This window comes from Caloenas nicobarica, chromosome 5 (genome assembly GCF_036013445.1).
Source record: "Caloenas nicobarica isolate bCalNic1 chromosome 5, bCalNic1.hap1, whole genome shotgun sequence".
In the NCBI taxonomy this organism is placed as follows: Eukaryota; Metazoa; Chordata; class Aves; order Columbiformes; family Columbidae; genus Caloenas; species Caloenas nicobarica.
Genome location: NC_088249.1, coordinates 3,441,373 through 3,461,947, shown reverse-complemented (window position 1 = coordinate 3,461,947; position 20,575 = coordinate 3,441,373). Strand labels below are relative to the sequence as shown.

Sequence of the window (20,575 nt, the reverse complement as noted above, 5' to 3'; positions counted from 1 at the left end):
AGTATAAGTACAAATTTTTAATGGCTGCTCCATCCAGTTTGGAAATGTAGGCCCATGTAGGTTTTATTGTTTACTTTTTATTTTTACTTATATTTCTTATTTTGTGCGATTCATACAAATAAGCCCCGTCAAAACCAAACAGCCAAGGTAAGGAAAACACTGGCATCCCAGCGGCCAATTCCCACACCTTGTTCAGGAACAAATGGAAGAGCTGTTGTGTTTAATTATCTCAGCCTGCCTACCATGATATTTTCACTAATATTTGGGTTTAATGAGCTAGGAAATCTGGGCCATTGTGTGCTGGTGGATACACTCATCCTTTCTCCAGCTAAATATGCAATCGGAGAGCTTCCACGGAGATGAGCAACTGCTGCCTTTGAACCCAAGAGCTGTCAAGATTCACTAATTTGCTTAGACCACCTGCTTGGCTAATATTACTGCAGGCCTCTTGTTTTCTCTCTGAATAGGTAAACAGAAATGTAGATGGTGCCTAGACAGCACGCGTGTTGCCATACCAAGCCACCTTGGCACGCCAGGAGTTCTGCCCCAGCCAAAAAAACGACAGCGCAGGCGACGCCAAACCTGGTAACAGCCTCCGCTCTCTGCCCCGGGACTTGCAGCCCTGTAGAAACGGATCCATGAAGATCCCAGGGGCCCCCAGGAACTGCCATATAAAATAGAATTATCCTGCTTCTCCACTCGCTCTGGCTTGTGTTTATACAGAGCTGGCATCTCTGCTCGCAGGACACAGTGTCTGCACATCGAATGCTCCATCCATGGGGAAGAGAGTTGACCACGGAGGTGCTGATGAGTCCTTCCACCCCAGCCAATTAGCCCCACAAAGGAGATTTGCCTCCAGCCAGCTTGGGGATCTTTATATCAAAATGATCTCTATGGGCATCCACCCCACAATCCTGCAGCAGGGTGTTTCTTCCACAGGTCACAGATATATTTTTTAATTACCATAGAAACCTCCAAACATCGCAGCGTATGCTGTTACGTCAGGATCTCACTCATCTGTGTCTGCTTTGTCAGGACGCAAGGGGGAATAGGTGCTTGTAATCTCCCAAGTGGCAGATGATTATTTCTTGTTTTATTATCAGACACTCTCTTGATGTCTTCTGGAGCACAGGACACACTCCATGGCTTCGGTCCTTTTACTCTCACTCATTCGTGACCTGCCGCATGGCAGGGGACACGGCTTCCCGCCGATCTGCCCAGCCTCGCAGATGTTTCAGCCCTAAAATATTCTCCCGGTCGCTGCTGTTACCACTTTAGATGTGCAAAATGCAAAACCTGAGAGGCGTTATCAGCAAAGCATGCTTGGCAACCCTTAAATTAGCAACGTGCAAGTGTGCGGCGTTCTGCCCGGAGCTCCTCGTGCCGCTACCGTGGATGGTTTGACGAGCCTCACTCTGTCTTCCCGTGCAAGACATACACACCAGGGTGGCAGATGGTGCATCCTCGCAGCTCCGCGGGCCGTCCCTCGGCACGTCTGGACGGCGGGAGGATCGTCGGCACCGTGGTGAGGGGCGAGGGGCTGTTTCGATTGACCATTTATTTAGGATGGAGCCAGAGGATGAGACAGATGGCTGGGGTTTGTTGGCAGGGAACTCCGCTCCAGTTTGTTTAATTAGTCACCAGATACACTGAAAGCTGAAGCACGTTACGTGCAAACTCGTAAGTGGGGTGAGATGGACCATTTGTGCTTGACGGAGGAGCTGCTGGAAGCAACTGGTTGATCCTCATCTTACAGTCTTGCTGCAGGGTCGATGCTCCTGCACATGGGACCTGGTGGCGCCGGGCAGCCTTTAGCTCCCTGCTACTGTTTTTCCTCCAAAAGGGACACGTTCAGCCACCTGTGTTGCTTTTTAAGCCGGAGGGTGCAAAAACCCAGAGTTTTCCTTTCCCTGGCACCCACCAGAGCATGCAGACACTTTTGGGGAGCGGATTCACCAATGGTAGGGGGGCAGCCCCTGGTTTGCCACCATCCCGTCACATCTGCACGTGTCTTACCCCCGAGCTTTCCTGTCCGCAAAGCAACAGGGACCAGAAATTGCTGCAAAGGTACCGATGTCACTCGTTCCCCGAATCCCGAGCCGTGCACGGGTCAGACACTCGACATCCTTTGGCCGTGCCCACAAATAATCACACTTTACACCTTTATTTATGCTTTATAGGGCGTTAGATTCTGTTCAATATTTGCTGCCTTTTGGAAAAGCTTGTGTTTGTTTGGTGTGTTTTATTGTTGTTGTTGTTGTCGGGTTTTTCCCCCCTATTTTGGATATTCCTTATTGGATATCCCTTATTGGACATACCTGTGTCCTCCTGGATACACCTGTACCACTCACCCCTTGAATGCTGAGCATGCTGACATGCAGAGATAAAGTCATTTAAATAATATTAACTAACTAATTCTAAAAACACCTTTTCTTGCTGATGTGATGTTTGCCAGCGCAGAAAGTAGCATTTCCCCCCCGCCCAAAAAAACCCCAAACCAAACATGAGCAGTGTAGGGGAGGGACCTGGGGGTCCTGGGGACAGCAGGGTGACCATGAGCCAGCACTGGGCCCTTGTGGCCAGGAAGGCCAATGGGACCTGGGGGGGATTAGAAGGGGGTGGTCAGTAGGTCAGAGAGGTTCTCCTGCCCCTCTACTCTGCCCTGGTGAGACCGCATCTGGAATATTGTGTCCAGTTCTGGGCTCCTCAGTTCAAGAAGGACAGGGAACTGCTGGAGAGAGTCCAGCGCAGCCACGGAGATGCTGAAGGGAGTGGAGCATCTCCCGTGTGAGGAAAGGCTGAGGGAGCTGGGGCTCTGGAGCTTGGAGGAGAGGAGACTGAGGGGTGAGCTCATTCATGGTGATCAGTATGGAAAGGGTGAGTGTCAGGAGGATGGAGCCAGGCTCTTCTCGGTGACAACCAGTGATAGGCCAAGGGGCAATGGGTGGTGCAAACTGGAACACAAGAGGTTCCACGTAAATATGAGAAGAAACCTCTTCACAGTGAGGGTGCCAGAGCCTGGAACAGGCTGCCCAGGGAGGTTGTGGAGTCTCCTTCTCTGCAGACATTCCAACCCGCCTGGACACCTTCCTGTGCAACCTCATCTGGGTGTTCCTGCTCCGGCGGGGGGATTGCACTGGGTGAGCTTTTGAGGTCCCTTCTGATCCCTGACATGCTGTGCTTCTGTGAAACCCACGAAGCTGCCATTACCCCACAGCCCACTAGGTGGTGGTTTCCTCCACCATCCGCACCTGAGCGCGGGGCGGGGGGGGGCGCGGGCAGTGACTTCGTGGTGAGGGCTTTTCCCCCCACACACCCTGGAGCGGAGGATCACCCTAATTTTTGCAATGGGGTTTTGGAAGCGGGGACGCGCGGAGGGCGCCGGGGGGGGGGTGGGGGGGGGTTTGGGACGCGCGCTTTGCGCGCGTCCCAAACCCCCCCCCACCCCCCCCCCCGGCGCCCTCCGCGCGTCCCCGCCCCCATGACGTCACCGCTATGCAAATGAGCGGCATGTGGGGAGCGGGGGCTCCGCGCGCCGCCGGCCTCAGTCTCGCGCCGCGGAGCCGCCGCCGCCGTTCGCAACTCCCCCCTCCCGCTCCCCCCTCCCCTCTCCCCGCCATGGCACGGCCCCCCCCGGCGCCGCGCCGGCCCCCCCCGCGCCCCGGGGCCACGACGAGTCAGGTGAGTGTCTCAGTGTGCGGAGGAGGGGAACTTTTTTTTTTTTTTTTGGGGGGGGGCATACCCCCTTTTTAACCGTGCTTTACTGCAGTAGGGATACCCCCCCCCCCCCCCCAGCCGGGTGCTGGTTGCTCATTCCCCCCCCCCCGCTGCGGTTTTGCATGCATGGGGCGTTGCTCATCTCGGGGTGTTCAATGCATTGAGGGGGGGTTGCTTATTGCACCCCGTTTTGCTTATTGCACCCCATGGGGGGGTTTGCTTATTCCCCCCCCGCCCCGCCCCGGGTGTGCTGAGGGGGCTTCCCCCTGTGCTTGGCTGCTGTGGGTGGGGAGTTCCCTCCCTCCCCCGGGTGCTGTGTGCGGGGGGGGGCGTTTGCTGACAGCCCCCCCTCCTCCGTGCTGCTGGGAGCACCCTGGGGGTTACTGGGTACACCAGGGGGTGCTTCCCCCCAAACCGATGGGGGGGTCGCTCCCAGCATAGGGGGTGTCAGAGATCTCATTTTGGGGGGGGGGGAAGGAAGGCTGCAGTGCCCGGGCCGAGCCTTCCTCTTCCTCCTCCTCGCCACCCCCCTGACGCCCCCCCCTCTCTTTTCCAGGTGTGAGGCCCCCACCGCTCCCCACCCGCCACCGCCTCTCGGGGGGCAGCCCTGACACTGGGCTTTTCCTTTTTTCTTTTTTTTTTTTTTTGGGCCTTTTTTTTTTTCTTTGGCCGCCCCCCACTTTTCCTCCCCCCCAGCGTCGCCGTCAGGGAATCCAGCGCTGCACCGAAGCCAGAAGAGACGGAGCAAAACCCAACCCAGGCCAAAAGCCGCGTCCAAAACAAAACCCACCCTTTTTATCGCAAAGGAGATTTTTTTTTTTTTCCTCCCCCTCCCCTAATTTTTATCATTTTTTTTTTTTTTTTAAATCCCGACCCAAGACGTAGCGGCGAAAGCAGCGTCGGGGCAGGGGGTACCCCCCCCCCCCCCCCGGTTATTTATTCTCTCCCCCCGCAGAGGTGCGTCTCCTCCGGCTCACCATGATGTTTCGAGACCAGGTCGGTGTCTTGGCCGGTTGGTTCAAGGGCTGGAACGAGTGCGAACAGACTGTTGCGCTGCTCTCGCTCCTCAAACGCGTCAGCCGGACCCAAGCTCGCTTCCTCCAGCTCTGCCTGGAGCACTCCCTGGCCGACTGCACCGAGCTCCACATCCTCGAAGGCGAGGCCAACAACCCCGGTAAGTTGGGTTTTTTTTAATTGCATTTTATTTTTTTTTTTTTTTTCGCTGCAAATCTTCTTGAACGATGCCCTGATGCAGGCACAATTATTTTAAAAAAATCAGCAAAATTATTAAAAAAAAAAAAATCAACAAATCACCCAAGAAAAGAGGGGAGGCAGGGCTCCCCAGCTCAAACGCATTTAACACCTTCCCATGTTTTATTTTTCAAACGGGCGATGGCTTATTTCAGTTTGATTTTTTTTTTCACAGCAAAGTACTCCGGTCTATGGCGTGGTGTAACTACGGCAGCATGAATGATTGGTGGTTTTTCTTTTTTTTTTTTTTTTTTTTTTCCTTTCCCCCGTCCTCCCCCCGCTTTCCTCCTTCCATGCAGTTTCCTGTGAAATAAGTAAGTCAGGTCACGTAGAGTCTGGATTTTCTAGGCTTCTTTTGGACAACGTGGCTTGCTTTGCTTTTGCAACATGCAGAACAAGCCTATTACTACCTTAAGCAAAGCGTTATTTTCTAAAGGTCTGGGTGGCTGGGTTATCCGTTTTTTTTTTTTTTTATTCTAAATGTGGCAATTCCTATTTCATCATTCAGATCCTGTTTGGACGCATTTTTTTTCCTGCGGCTCTGAATACCCCCTTGTGTTTCAGTGGAGCTCTAAGAAAATACGAGTAGGCTGTTTTATGTTACTGAACGTACAGGACGCATTGCAAAAAAATGTGCTTGGCTACAAAAGTATATTTGGCTTTATTTATGCACCTTTACAAGTTATTCAACTCTGCAGAAGTAAACGGAGTTAGAGCAGGATGAAAATGGTATAAGCGATGTGTGAATTGCGCTCTGCGTTAATGTATTTATGGGTGTATATGTGTTGCATTTGTGTTTGTGCAGATGTGCGCAGGGATGCAAGTCGCTTTAAGTGGAGTTTGTGAAATAGAGTGCGAGTAGAGAAGGCAAAATGTGTTTTTAAGTTGCATAGTTCTGTTAGGAAAAAAAAAAAGGCAAAGCAAAAAAAAAAAAAAAAACAAACCAAAAAACACACCCTGTTGCAAAGCATCTTTTTGTTTAAAATCCCAGGGTGCCCCAGGAGCTTTTGCTTTTCGGGCTGTGCATGTCAAAGTGGTGCTGGGGAGCAGCCCGGCTGCGTTTGGGGATGGGTGGAAATGTTGCGGGCTGGCGGCCGGATCCCGAACAGAGCCCCCAGTGTTGCTGGGGACGGGAGGAATGCAGGGTCCCTTTCTCCAGCTGTTCCCTATTAGAGCACCGAGCCGGCAGGATTTGGCAGCTGCCTGCGCTGCCATTTGATGACAAGGTCCAGCCCAACGCCGTGTTCCACTGAGGATGGATTTTTTTGTTTTGTTTTTAATTTTTGAAATTTTATTTTTAAGTCCTTCTGCAGGAAACCGAGCCCGGGGGCTGCTCCAGCGCGAAGGGCTCGGGGCTGGTTCTTGGGGGAGCGAGGCTGGAATTGGCCGTTCCCTTATATAGCCCGCAGGAATGAGAGGCAGGAATGCTGCCGAGTGCGTCTGGGCCCAGCGCTGCTGGTTTTTATAAACAGCTGAAGGGTCGAACTTCATCCATTTGGGTGGGGAGGCCCCGGGGAGGGGACGGGGAGGGAGCGTGTTCTCTAAACTCAGCTGCTCCAGGAGAAATGTGCAGCCTCCCATGCCGGCCTCGGCACAGCCTTGCTGCCGTTCCTGCTGCAAGTCAGCCTAAGCAATATATTTTTAATTATTTTCTTGTGTCAGCATTGCAGTTTTTCATTCAAACTGTGTTTCTGGCAGTAGCCGTGTCCCGTAGGTTGGTCAGGTAGAGGAGGGGTGATTTACCTCGTGACTGCAGAAAAGGTGAATTATGAAGGAAAACAGCTTTTTTAAGTCTTCCCGGATACAAAGTCACGTACGGCCATCTGTGTGGTGGCATCTCAATGTAAGCCAAGGTGGCAACCAGGGGTTGGACCCTTCCCATCGCTGCTTGTGCGAGCAATCACTGCTCGCCCCTGTAATCCCGTTGACCTTGCTTGGCGCGAGGGTTTCTCCTGCGAGCAAAGTTTGGCATCCAGCCTGTCCCTCGGTGCCTTTGTGGAGCTGCCCGCACTTTCCCTGACATTTCTTCCAAAAAAATCAGCTGTTCCTCCAGGGCACTTGCAACGCCGATAGCAAAACCAGCATCCATTGAGTTCCTCTTGCCCAACGCCTCTCCGTAGGGCTTTCCAATGGGATGGACATCTCCGTGTGTCCTGCAGAGCAGGACTTGGGCTTTCCCAAGCTGGGCAATCCTGTTGCGGTAGAGGGAAGGGTGGCTGAGGTTTGCAACCAAGAACTGTTAGGAAATACCTTTTAGTCTCCAGTGTTAACGCTGCCTTCTTAAAACCACCCGTGTATTTTAAATTGCTCTTATTCAGTGCCTATTTCGAGTGTCTGACATGTGTCACTTGCCTGGCAATGGAATCGCACCAAGTTCTTCTGAAAAGCAGTGTTGTTGTCTAAACTTGCGTTGCTCTTTGCTGGTTGAATCCCATTATTTGGATAACTAACTTGAGTCCTTCCCAGACTCTGCTTATAGGTGTCCCACCAGCATCCTTGTTGACGTTGGCGACGTGGTGATGGTGGTGTGCATGGGATCGTGGGGTGGCAGGGGGTGTGGGAGCTGGCTGTAAGATGTGGTGTGGTCGCCTTCAGTAAGGTGATTTGGATTGGATATTAGGAGCAATTTCTTCCCCAAAGGGCTGTCGGGCGTTGGAACAGGCTGCCCAGGGTAGTGGTGGAGTCACCATCCCTGGAGGAGTTGAACAGAGATGAGGTTCTCAGGGACATGGGGTAGTGACAGGGCTGGGTTAATGGTTGAACTTCATGATCTTGAGTGTCTCTTCCAGCCAAAATGGTGATATGATTCTATTCTGTGAAGCATGGGTGAAATCCTCCGTCTGGCAAGGGGTGTCACCGTGACTTAAGCAACACTGGTCTGAATGCAACGTGCTGGTCTGATGTGCCACAGCAAGTGTTCGAATTGACTGAATGGTGGGTCCTTGTGAAAAGCGAATTGTTTTGTACATGCAAGACCTGTTGCTTGACCCAGCCCTCTTGGGAGGTGGGAAAACTTGAATGTTACCTCTAGTTTACCGCTGTTAGAAGAAGGTGGCAGTCCCGCTGTGTTCCTTGGTGGATGGGCACTGTTCTTGGGAACATCATCACCAACAACTGAGATCAGGAGGGGGCCTAAAAGGAGACTGGAGCATGAAATCCTCCCTGGCTGGTAGAGCTGGACTCATGAGCCTTTGGGTGTGTGGACCAGGCGTGGAGGAAAACTTCTCTCAGCAAAGGTGTCCGGGTTGTTTCTTGCCTGGTAGACACATCTGCTGCATGGCAGGTGAGATGGGAGAACCTCAAAGAAGAAAAAAACTCTTTTTAGCTAGTTAATTGACATAGAGAAGCAAGTATATTTATTTTGAAGGAGTTGTATCTTATTTTTTTTGCAAGTGTAAGGATATTTTTGAGAATGACAGCCAAGCCCTCCTCATTAGGACTGCAAACCTGATGTGGCTCTGCTGTGAACAGCCAGGTATGACCCTCCAAAAGGCCTGGGGAACCTCTTGCTTCTGTGGCTCTTTGAATACCTGCTCAAGCGTGGAGAGGTGGATATAACCACGTTGCCCACCTCGGATAAGAGACATCTTGTAGAAAGCTACACTGGTGTCTCTGAGCACACCGGAGATGTGGTGACTAGATATGGTGCAGGGGCAGCAATCCGTAGAGCATTGAAAGGTGTCGCTCGATTATGAAGGTAAAATAGAAGTGAACATGGAACGAAATCTATACATTTCTTCATTAGGTGAAGCGTACAGCTCGTGGTTATCCTCCATGGTCACTACAAGTGGCTTCACAGAGCTTTAATTGTGTAGCTGGTGAAGAATGTGGGTTGCTGCTAATTCAGTTTGAGTGTGAATGGCTTGGCCTGCCTTGCGTGGAGAAGAATATGGAAACCATATTATCCATGCACCGAAATAGAAGTTTCAGGTATTACCCAGCGCTATTTAAAAGCCAGCTATAACTTCCTTCCTTCCTTCCAGCCTGGCCTCGCTGGGCGGCTTCGCTCCCAGCTGCTCGGAGCCATCAGGACGCGGCGACCTCCTCCGAGCCACCAGTAAAGGTCAGGCAGGAGGGAAACGGGACCTGTGGTGGCAGCGGGACCCGTGGTGCTCCTGTACCCACCAGGACACCGAAGGGTGCTGGTGTGGCTGCTCCGCAGGGTACGGACCTCACGAGGAGATGGGGGCTGCAGTATCCACCAGACCTGGTCTGTAGGCTTTTGGCATTGAGTGTGGGATGTGGTTCTGCTCCCACCTGCTTGGGTGTCCCCTCTCTGATGGCCAGAGGTGTTACTGGGGGTTTTCTTCCAAAGCAGTCCCATATCTCAGTTCTGCCTGCACAAGAGAAGCTGAGAGGGATCTCATCAATATTCATAAATATCTCCAGGGTGGGTATCAGAGGATGGACCAGACTCTGTTCAGTGGTGCCCAAGGACAGGGTGAGGGGCAATGGCCACAGACTGAAGCACAGGAGGGTCCATCTGAACATGAGGAGAAACTTCTTTGCTGGGAGGTGCCAGAGCCTGGCCCAGGCTGCCCAGAGCGGGTGTGGAGTCTCCTTCTCTGAGACATTCAAACCCGCCTGGACCGACCTGTGTGATCTGCTCTGGTGACCCTGCGTGAGCAGGGGGGTTGCACCGGGGGATCTCCAGAGGTGCCTTCAACCCCAACCAGCCTGTGATTCTGTGATCTCATCCCATCAGCCCTGGCTTTGGAGCTCCCACAGCTTCAGCACTCCTGCAGTTTCTGCTGGTCAGGGGAGATGCTCAAAGGCTCCTGTGGGTTCTCCAGGCATCCAAACACCCGTTGCACCGACAGTAGCAGAGTGACAGCTTTAAGTTCTTGCTTTTGAAGGACAAGTAGCTTTCTTTGCGCTGCGCACAGGACATTAACTACTTCGCACGTTTAGGCCAAAATCTTTATTTCATTTCGGCAGGCTGTCAGGTATCACAATGAGGACATCAGGATGACCTAGATTTCTCGTCCTGGGAAGGACTGGCTGGAGGAAGAGACAGGGGCTGCAGGGAGCGGTAATGTGTTTAATTAGACCAAGTGATGCAGCTGGAAAAAATGGCCAAGCACGAAGGTGCACCAGCTCAAAGGAGAGCTTGTGTGGTTGTGAGGTTTGTTGTTTTTATTTCCCCGACTGTACCAGCTGGTCTATTAAAAGGTATGACATGTTCCTGCAGACGTTGCCTCTCATATCCTTAGGTGGTTGTGGCTCCAGCCCTACGGCTGTTGCAGACAGTCTCCCAGCCCATCGGGAAGCTGCCACCCCTCCACCATGCAGATTTCACAGTGACCCTCGCTCATGGAAAATCATCTCAGTGCCCAGTTTGGAGATGGTTCCCACTTCTTTTTTTAAAAAAAATTTTTTTGGTTTAGTGTTGCATTGCAGTGCTGAGCTCTGGTTTAAATGTCCTTAGGCCATGCGAGAGCATCGCTGGGCTGTCCTGTGCAGGTGTCCCGGGCGGAGGAGGAGGATGGGGTGAGGATCTGAGCTTCATTCTCCATGGGAGCACTAGGAAGTGGACATTGGCATCGTGTGCTCCCTCTGCTCCCTTGTTTCAGCCTGGAGAGGACTGTGAGCAGCCCTGCTCATTAAAAGTCATGAGCTGGGACTCTGAAATGGAGAGATCTGCTGAGAAGTTGGACGCTGGCTTCTTTTAATCTGCATGCTGTTGCATGAGCTGCTGCCCATGCGTCTTGCCCACATTTTGTTTGCAAACTTGAGCGCTAAAAACCATGTGTGCCGGGTTTTTTGGAGAATAGCAAGGGGAGGGGAATAGAGGTACAAAGCAATGTTAGCCAGGGGTTTTGAGCAAGGTTACGCGCCAAATATTCTCTTGCAATTTTGCAGTTCAAAGGTCTTTATTTTTAAAGACGCTTTTCAGAGTAGCTACGGGAATCACCGCACACCAGCGTTTGGCTCGTGCCAGCCCTGGCTGGGTGTAGGTCTGTGGGGCGGTGTGACGAAGGCTGCCCTTCATCCTCCTCCTCGCTCTGCCTGCGCTTCCCTTGACGGGACCGAGAGGAGACACCTCTGTACTTCTATATTTTCTGCTCTTTCCTTAAAAACGCTTTCCCTCACCGTTCCTGGCACTCACCCCTTGCAGTCAAAGGAGGGAGAAGCTCCCAGAGCACCGGCAGTACGAAAGGTGAGGTTTGCTCCATGGGACAGAGCTAACGAGGGCTGGGTCGTTTGGGTGGCAGGTGTGCCTCTTTCAGGGGAACTTTTTTTAGGTAGCAATTCTTAAAATCAGAGGGAGAAAAAAGTTAACTAATGAGAACAGCGTGGTTTGCTGCCCTGAGCATCGTGCTGGTGCAGGCGGGCTGCTCTCTCCCAAAGAGACTTCCCCATACTTTGCAGTGTCCTTTTAACAGTTTTGTCATATAAAGTATGTCTCGGCGAGGGGCATGATGTCAGGATTAATTCCCCCAGTGACCGCAGTTGGGAAGAATCCCACTGTTGAAGTGCATGTAGAAGATGCAGAGAAGCATTTCATGCATCGTTGCAGACTTGAGCTGGAGTTTTCTATATGGACCAGCGTGTTTTCCCTTGATTTCTACCCAATTGCTACCCTTCTGTGCAGATATCTTGTGTTTGCACTTGGAAAAGGAGTCGAGATTAAGTTATGTCCCATGGCATGTGAAGGGGAGGAGGCATCACTGATTGTTTATGGCAATATTCAGCCTGTCAGGATACAGCTGATGGCAGATGTCAAGGATAGCTTTAAATCAGGAGCTGAATAAGAACTACCTGTAGAGCCATCAATTAAAATAATCTAGTTTGCAAATATCTTCAATGAGATTTAATGGATGAATGGGGAAAGTGCTCTTCTCATAGCCCAGGCCATTGCTGGCGGATGGTCGTCTGTGTGGTTACGTCCTTTGGTGTGTTAGACCTCAGCATCTGAACGGAGCTGTGTGCCCATCTCACCATTTATATTTTAGATGTTTACCTTTGGGCCAGTTGCTTTGGAACCGCTGATGGTCAGCCAGAGTTTCCCTGAAGCAGTTGGTGAAGGTGTCTGTGGACCAGGAGGATCGTGGTGTGAATTCCCGTCTTCTTACAAGCCCTGGCCTTTCTTCTCATCTTCCATCAAAAAATCCCATTATAAGTTAATATGTGGCCCATCAAAGCAATTTTTTCCCCAAGCTGGGAGTCATGTTTGCAATCAGAGTGAGTAACTGAAATAGTAATTAGTGTGAATACTTGCTTTATTTTAAGATGCGTTCGTCAGTGCTTTAGCTCTCCAGCTTCGTGCTTGTGTCTAGTGTTACTTCAGATAACTTTGGAGAAAGGGCAGCCCTCGTGCTACCGCTGTACCCAAACCAACAGCTCCTCAGGGCTTGGATCCACCCAAGGGCGGAGAAGCTGCTGGGCTGTGTTTTGGGGTTCCCACCTGCTCACCCAGCTCCCCTCCCCACTTCTGGCATGATGCTGAGCAAGTGCAGGAGCCAACGGCAAAATCATCGCGTTTTCAACCCTTTCCGTCTGCGGAAACCCAGGCGCGGGGCTTAAGAGTTGCGGCCGGAGCAAACCCTGACATGTGTGGTGTGTGCGTGCATAGATACCTCTGAGTGTGCATGTGCCCTTTGTATTTTCTTTCTATTTTCAACAAATAAACAAGAGCATTACGTTTTGCTAACTCTTGGTTCCGACGGAGCTGCTAAGGCAGCTGAAAGATGTTAAAACCAGGTGGGTCCCTTCCAACTCAAGACATTGATTCTATGAAGGCCCCAATATGTTTCTTTTTGCAGTGCTCCGGTCCTGTGAAGGAGACCCAGAGGTTTGCTTAGTGTGTTTGGCAACGGCAAAGAGCCGAGCCGGTGGCTTTCCATTTTGGCCTTGGTAATTGCAAATAAAGTTGAGGTCGGAGCGAGCGGATCCGTTCCCGACTTTCCGCCTGTGAGTTTTTTCCTCTTCTGCAGCAGATGCATTGAGTGGAGGGGCAGGATCTCGTCAAAACAAGGAAACAAGGTTGGGATTGTTTCTCTGTTGGAGAACATGATGCTGGTGGGTTTTTTTGGTTTTCTTTGGTTTTTTTGGAAGGGTTTTTACAGGCAGAGGGAATTGCATTTCTGGCACGGGGGGGATTGCAGGATGGGTCTCCTCTCCTGCAGCAGAGGGCTTGGGACGGTCTCACCCGCTGCACGGCAGCCGCGCAATTTGGTCTGCTCTGATTTTTGGGAACTGAGCAGAAAATGAGCCCTTTTGGGGCACAAAGACCATTTCTGGAGGCAGAAACCCATTTTGCTTTATAGCTGGCAGGGGTCAGCATGTGCTCCCCATGCAGGAGGCAAACAAGTCTAAAGCACAAGCAGATGTGAAGGATTTATGAGCACAGATTCACCCATCCGATTGTGGTTCACAGCTTGTGCTTTTATTGGTGTATTTGCACGTGGTGGCTCCGTGAGATGGGTGTATCAAAGATTTTGGTGCAAGTGTCTGAATTGTAACGTGTTTTTCTGATGGGACTCATGCTGCAGCACCTTGTTGAAGGTTTCTCCGGCTTTGAGCTCCTGCCTGGTGCAAACAAAGGCTCCTCTTGCTCGGTGATGAAATCTGTGGACTTCTGATCTCTTGGGTTCAAACCAGGCTGATAACTGCGTGTTTTGCGACTATTAATTCTGGCTGTGGCTCTTTGCAGATATATCAGGGCATCTGCAATGCTTGACCTGGAGCACAAAAACTTTCTTGTATTATATAAAAATAATCCATGGGGTCGAAAAAGACTTTCTCCTGTGCACGCTACCGTACTTGAACGAACTTTTGGTCATTTAGTATTGTGAACGTGGGACGTTCTTCTGGAAGATACAGAGGGATGGTGCCAATGGCTGAGCCGTCTTCTGCCGTGCTTCATCCAAACCTTCCCTGGCATTTGCAGGACTGGACGTGGCCCAGCACCTTGAGCTCTCATGCCTGAAGATGTTATTTTACTTAAAGTAACGTTAGTATTGTGAGTGTCATCTGCAGGATTCAGCAGCTTTGCTCCAAGGCAGCCCTGGCGTGGAAGAAGCACAGGGCGCTTTAAAAAGCTTCACTTCTGTTACTGATCCTCGCAAGTAATTCGTTCCAGATTTCTCTTCTTTCTTTTTTTTCTTTTGATAAAACTTATTTCAGATAAACCACAAATTTGCTTTAATTTTAACCAGTTAGTTCTCCTGCTCCTTGTTTACACCATTGCCTGGTAGGATATGGGCATATGTTGTGTTTGGAGTTTTAATTTTTATAAGGAGTAATTGAGTGGGTGGATAGAACAGGGTTTTACCAAGTTTTGCTTGAAACATTTTAAAACTTGCGTTCTGTGCCGCTGCGTATTTTTTTTTCTTGTTTCTGTGTTTTCAAAGAAGAAAAAACCCTGAACATCACAGATCGGTGGTTCCTGTCCTCAGGTTTTTCCTGTTGGCTTTTCTCTGTCTCTTGTCTGCAATGGGAAGTGAAGAAGGAAGAAAATGGCGAGAGAAATGTGGAGGAAAAAACCCACAATTTTTGTTGTGGAGAAACTTGGCTGATCTGAGGTTTGCAAGCAGAACACAGTGTTTCTGCAGCAGCTGTGGTCTGCGTTCATGCATTTCCCTGGTTTTTATGTTTATCCTGTTGGGATATTCCCCTTTTTTCTCGTGCGGCAAACATCTGTGTGATTTTTCTACCTTTTTTCTGTGTATTCCCCAGCGTGCCCAATGGGGTCAGCTTGGCTCTGGGTAGTGGTGGGGTTTTTTTAAAATCTTAACATTCCAAAGAAGTGGATTATTTAGAAAAAATACAAAGTCCCCAGGCTGTTTCCCTCTAGATAATGCAAATGTAGATGAACTGTTATAACTACCTGAGTGACCTTTTAAGATAAGAATTGTTATTGACTGGCGGCATTATGTTAAACTGATAAGAATTCTTTTTAAAAGAGGAGGAAAAAAAAAACCCCAAACCAACAAACCCTCCAGTAACCATAACAACATACTCGGCAGTGCACAGCTCCTTCCTGATGCTGGCGCCGGGGTCCTGAGGGTCACCCATGGGGATCCCATCCACACCTCCCCAGAGCTTCATGTTGGTGCTGCAAGGGACACCTGAGGTCACTTGGCTGATCCTGTCGCTGTCAGCCCCCAAATTTTCATCACCTGTAGGGAAGTTTAGCTGGAGAGTTGTGCTGGGGCTCAGTCCTGTGCTGGTGAGTCCGGTGCTGTGGGTTTGGGTTGGATGTGGGTGGATGGGGAGAAGGTGCTGAGAGCAGGAAGGATGTTTTTGGACATCAAAGGAGGATGCTTTTGGTGGTCCTTAATTAAAAAATAAGCATTCAGGCAAGGAAGGTTCTTTCTTCCCATCACTGTGCCAGCAGGCACAGCGCAGCCCTTGGAGCCCCATCGGGAATTGGGTCCCATCTCTGCACCCCAGGAGAGGTGCCAGCTGCTGGTTTGGGTTGTTATAGCAGAGTTAGGAGTCTGATGAAGACATACACGTACGGAAAGCCTTCCTTCACCCAGCTGAGCCCTGCTTGGTGTGTTTGCACATGCTGTTCCTGGGGTTGCTGTCAGTTTAAAGCAGAATTCACATTTTTGCCATGGACTTGGTTACCTTCTGTTGTCAGGGCTTTGCCTCTGAGACTATTAGAGCTAAAGAAAACCAACCGTGAGCAATTGATTTTTCTTACCACCTGCTTTTCTTCTTCTCCCATCCCTTTGCATTTGTATTACCTGCGTGACGTGGGTCCCCACATTTTATGGAAAGCGTGCATTCCGTATTTTGTGGAAAACTCATGGCTTGCAGGTGGGGGTGAGCCAAAAGGTGAACAAGCAAAGAAGCAGCAGCTCAAAGAGCGCAGAGACCCAGGAGGTCTGAAAGGAGAGGGGATAAGCCTGATAAAAAAATACTCCAAATGTCTTAGAATGAGGTCCAGAGAAAAAATAAATCCATTTGAATACATACCAGCAGCAGAGGTAAAGGTGTGTATCTCGGTGTGCCTGTTCAGGAAATCAATTACTTAAACACGCTCGGTTAAAAGAGTCATCGCAGCAGCATGAATTCTTTTAACGATAGCGCCGTGCAAAGGTGTCTTCTCGGCCTGTGCTCGCTAACCTTTCATCACATTATTTGGGAGCAGTCAGTTGGATGCTGAATGCTTTTTGTAGCCGATGTCAAATCTCGGTCAGCCGGAGAGCCTTTATAAATAAAGGTGTCTGCTTGTATTCAGGCATATGTGGATAATAGCTGCTGTAATTCAGCTGTCCAGCTCAGCTACCCGGCTTTTATAAATGACCGATCAGAGATTCCGCTGAGAATAAGTATTTAAAGGGATGGAGTTGCTAAAAGTGGTCTCTGTACTGATAAGTATAGCGAGTCTCTATCCCTGGACAGGTGGCCAGCGTTACCCTCTGTCCACTCATGTCCCGGGTTTATATTTCACACAAAGCGAATGTTGCATTAATAAAATTATTATTTTGTGGTTAGCTTGCAGGGTTCTGCATTAATTTTTTTTGCAAGCTGCACTCGAATATTTCAGTTTGTCATCTTTTAAAAAGTTTTTTTTCCTTTTTTTAAATGGGAGTGTGTAAACACTTGGAGATCTCTCTGGACAAGCCATAGCAGCTGGAGGATACTGGTTTCTCTATGGAGTGGAGGAATTTCATCAGAGGAGCTATTGTTCGACTGTGTTCTCAGCATTTTGGCAACTGTTCTTGAGATTAACCCTACAGAAAGGGGAGGGTGCTCTTTGCCGGGTCTGAAATAATTGCAAAAATGTGGGCAGATGCTTTTGCATTGTTAGAAGTCGATACTGGTTGGTAGTGGGGAAGCATGGTGTGGGATTAAGGAACGAAGAAGCCCGAGTTCTTTAAATCCCTCCTAAAGCCAAGTGTTAGCATTGATGTTCAGTTGTCTTCTGTTTCTAAAATAGAAATAGTTCATTTTCTCTCCCCTGCCCCGAGCAGTCAATAATCTCGGTGTGTAATACCTGGGGGTCCTGCTGAGGCTTTGGGCTGACACCCCACAGACCCCTGAGGTCTGATTCTTTTCTGGTGTAACGCTCCTGATTTTGAGAGATTTGCTCCCACCGTGGATTTGATGCTATCACGATCTCTTTCGCTCGGCAGCGGTTCCTGGGTGCACCACTCACTTGCAAGGTGGTACCTCGCAGGGAGCATCCCCTGTCCCCTTCAGCTGGTGGCCCAGATCTGTGGCTCTGTCCCTTCCTCGGAGGAAGATGCTGAGAGCTGCTGCAGAGCAAGTTCCTTGCTGTGAATCCAGAATAATCCGTTTTGCTGGGCACGGGATCTTGTGCTTGAAAAGGAGGAGGATTCAGTACAAGCAAGCATCCCGCATATGGCTTAGATATGACAGGTGGGGAAGAAAACCCTCCTCTAGCTCCAAAATGTTTGTGCCTGGGTTACCTGTGTGTCGAACACTTGTAACATTTATTCCTCCCTGCATTTATTTATTTGAGTCTTGACTGAGCATTTTACATCGCTGTATATCCCTGTGGTGTTCCCCAGCCTTTTTACCATTTGCATCCTCTGCCTCTCGGCAGAATGTGCCTTTTCTGCGGTGGCTTTTATTTGCTTTTATTTTTTATATTAAAAAAAAAAAAAGAGTTGCTAAGGATTTTTCCCAGGAGACACTCAGCACTTCTGAGTGACTTCTTGCATTCCCGGGCTCTTGTCCCCATCCTGCATGGGAAAATTTGCCAAGAAAGGTTGGACCAGATGATCCTTGTGGTCCCTTTCAACCTGGGATTCTGTGAAAGCTGATGCTCGTGCACCGGTTCCTTTTCGGTCTCCCCCAGGCTCAGATCCCTGTGCCCTTGCCGAATTGTAGCATGAGCGAGTCCCAACTCGAAGACGGAAATGAAGAGGGATTTAGTCTGCTGCTTGATGGACCACCCTGCTGAAGTCAGTGATGCTTTTAGCTGGGTTTAATTCCAGTGGGTGAGTCCTACTCACTGGTGAAATGGCTAAAAAGATAACAACTTGGGTGTTTGCATGTAATTATTCTGAATTTAGCCTGCTGAATTTGCCTACCTGGCCCTGGTGGAAAGTGGAAACAACCTCCTTAGTCCTTCTAGGGCCACTGTATCTGGCAGCAATCTCCTTGATCTGGAAAAAACGCTTTGTGATGCTGTCTGCCTTTTTCTACGAAGGCACATCAAGGTGTTCTTGAGTTAATAAGTAGATGTTGCTGGCAAAAGCTGGTGGTTCTGGAGAGGCAGAGCTCCTCGCTGCAAACCTGCCTGGCTGCAGAAGCTTGGCACATGGCCCTTTCTCTCCTGGGCAGGCCAGACTTGGTAGAAATCACAGTATCACAGAACAGTTTGGGTTGAAGGGACCTTCCCAGCTCCCCCAGTGCCCCCCCTGCCATGAGCAGGGACATCTGCACCAGCTCAGGTTGCTCAGAGCCCCGTCCAGCCTGGCCTGGGATGTCTCCAGGGATGGTTCAGCCACCACCTCTCTGGCCAACCTGGGCCAGTGTTTTCCAGAAATGGAGGTGGTGTGGACATGCCGAGCCCTGGATGAGGAGCTGCGGCTGTACCTGGTTTGGGTTCCCTTCCCATGTGTTCCCTGTGCTGCTGGTGAAAGCCCTGGGTTTCAAAGGCGCCCACCTTACCCGGGGGCTTTCTCGAGGCCATCAGTGGTTCGTGATGAATTTTGCTTTTTTGGCTTGGCGGGTGGGGAAGTTTTACTATGAACCTCGTGCTTCAGCTTGCGGTGTGAGAGTGGCAGCGTCCAGTTCACCAGGGCAATAAACTGCTGATGGTAGAAAGCAAAGAACCCGCGTAACGGGTTAGGAGGTGGCTCGAGACAGCCAGACCGCTGTAAATCTGGAGGGGTGAGCAGTTCCCACCATGAACTTGCTGTGGACCAGCAGTTGCACGGTATCCTGGGCTCTTACCTGCGAACACAAGGATTTGCTGCCCATCTGTGACCAGTGTGGTCCCTCGCAGGGGACCCAGGGGAGGAACAGGAGCCCCATAGCAGTAGCCGATGGATGATGAAGCTCCTCACTCACCGTGCAGCATCTTCATCCTCGGCAAGCGCCTGCAGAGCCGAATTCAGCCCCCAGCTGCAGCACTTGCCAGCTCTGCAAAACATAACCAAGGGGTTGGTTTCTTTTTTTAAAAAAATCTGATATACATATTTTGGTTCAGTTTACCCATACAATTACAGTAATTTGCTTTATTATACACAAAGAGATTAAAAATGCATCTGGCAGAGAGGATTAAAAACTAGTAATCTGGCTATTAAGAAACGGGCGATGATTTAGGATTTCCTTTCTAGGTGTGCAGAGCTCTGTAGCATAAGCAAATCCGACCCTTTGTAGTTGGTTTTCATAGGGAGAGCTCATTAAAGCTAGCATGATTGTTCAAGTAAATGAGAAATGAATGAATTTAAAATGTAAGAGTAAATCCTACCACATTAAAGCACTAGTCATGATTTAAGAGCTTGATTTTGGTTTGTTTTGATATATTTTTTTTTAATGTGAACCTGGAGCAATAGGGTTGCTTTACCTCTTAAAGCATTTAACAAGTTGCTGTAATTTTCTTTGAATGTTGCAGTGCTGCAAAATAATGCAAGGTCAGACCGAGCATCACTAATTCCCATTTGAAAGCAGAGGGCAGCCTGTTTCTCAACAGACTTACAATTAGTGCAGCAACACTCCTGCCTTTGAAGGGGTCATAGCAGGAAATGAGACAGTTGGCATATTGGTAAATAAAAATATGTGCTCGAAGATTTATTTTTCCTCCTCTTTTTTTTTTTTTTTTTTTTGGTACGAGGAGGAGGGGAACCCTATAAAAGCCGAGGTCTAATTTAATTTTCCTTGCTTTCATGTGTGTTTCTGACTCAGGAGGACTCATAGCAGGAGGGCAAGAGGTGGTAAAGGTGTCCTCGCATCCTTCATCAGGGCTGGCAAACCCCTTTAAGGGTGCTGTGTTTGAGTCCTCATCACTCGGTATGTCCAGGTTTCCCCATGGCAGGGTCCCAAGGGTGCCAAGAGCTTTTTTGCCGGGGTCTGGGAGTCACTCTGGTGCTGTGGGGGCTCTGCTGCTCTGGCCCACCCGCCGCTGGGCTTTTGGTGACAATCCCTTTGCTCTTCTGCAAAATGTTTTTGTTGCACTATTAAGATTTCTTGTTGTGAATATTAGCTTCAGCAAATTGATGTCAAACAAACAAACCCCCAGGGTGTTTTCACATAGCTCTTGGTGAGCCACATGACAAGAAGCCAAAAGCATCATCCTGCTTTTCCTGCAGCGAGCTCCACGGCGTGCGTGTGCCCAGAGCTTGTCTTGCTTTAGCCAGGTCATCTTTGGGATGCTGCAACCTGTCCCCGCTGTGGAGCTGCAAAGAACTGTGTCACCTCGGTGTCTCAGGTGGTGCCCAGGGTCCTCCACTGCCGTCACTAGAGGTGATGGCCAACTTGTCCCTCACTGCATGCGGTAATTTCACTTTCCAAGTCTGGACCGTTGGCACAACCCGTGTATGTCCCTTTCTTCCACACATCGTGGTCTCCTGCTGCTGGAGGTGGCTGGTGACACTGTGAGCACAGACGGGGAAAGGGGAGCTTCTGTGCCCTCGCTCCTGTTCACCCTCCCTTTCCTTGTCCACAGAGGCTATTT

At 49.9% G+C, this 20,575-nt stretch overlaps 1 protein-coding gene and 1 long non-coding RNA gene across 4 annotated transcripts in view; both read left to right on the top strand.

Moving 5' to 3' along the window:
• The first annotated feature begins 3,574 nt into the window (after window positions 1–3,574).
• Window positions 3,575–20,575, top strand: part of SAMD4A (sterile alpha motif domain containing 4A) — a 109,864-nt gene continuing 92,863 nt past the window's right edge. For 2 of the 3 annotated variants that reach the window (XM_065635974.1, XM_065635972.1), the window contains exons 1-2: window positions 3,575–3,681; window positions 4,274–4,891. In XM_065635974.1, coding sequence (XP_065492046.1) covers window positions 4,696–4,891 — 196 coding nt within the window. In that variant the 5' untranslated portion in view covers window positions 3,575–3,681; window positions 4,274–4,695. The remainder of the gene's footprint in view (window positions 3,682–4,273; window positions 4,892–20,575) is intronic. The other variant, XM_065635973.1, reaches the window with a different exon arrangement.
• Window positions 8,606–13,212, top strand: LOC135989258 (uncharacterized). The gene is made up of 4 exons (XR_010606306.1): window positions 8,606–9,131; window positions 9,907–10,093; window positions 10,182–11,128; window positions 11,925–13,212. It is a non-coding gene; the product is annotated as an uncharacterized LOC135989258 (long non-coding RNA).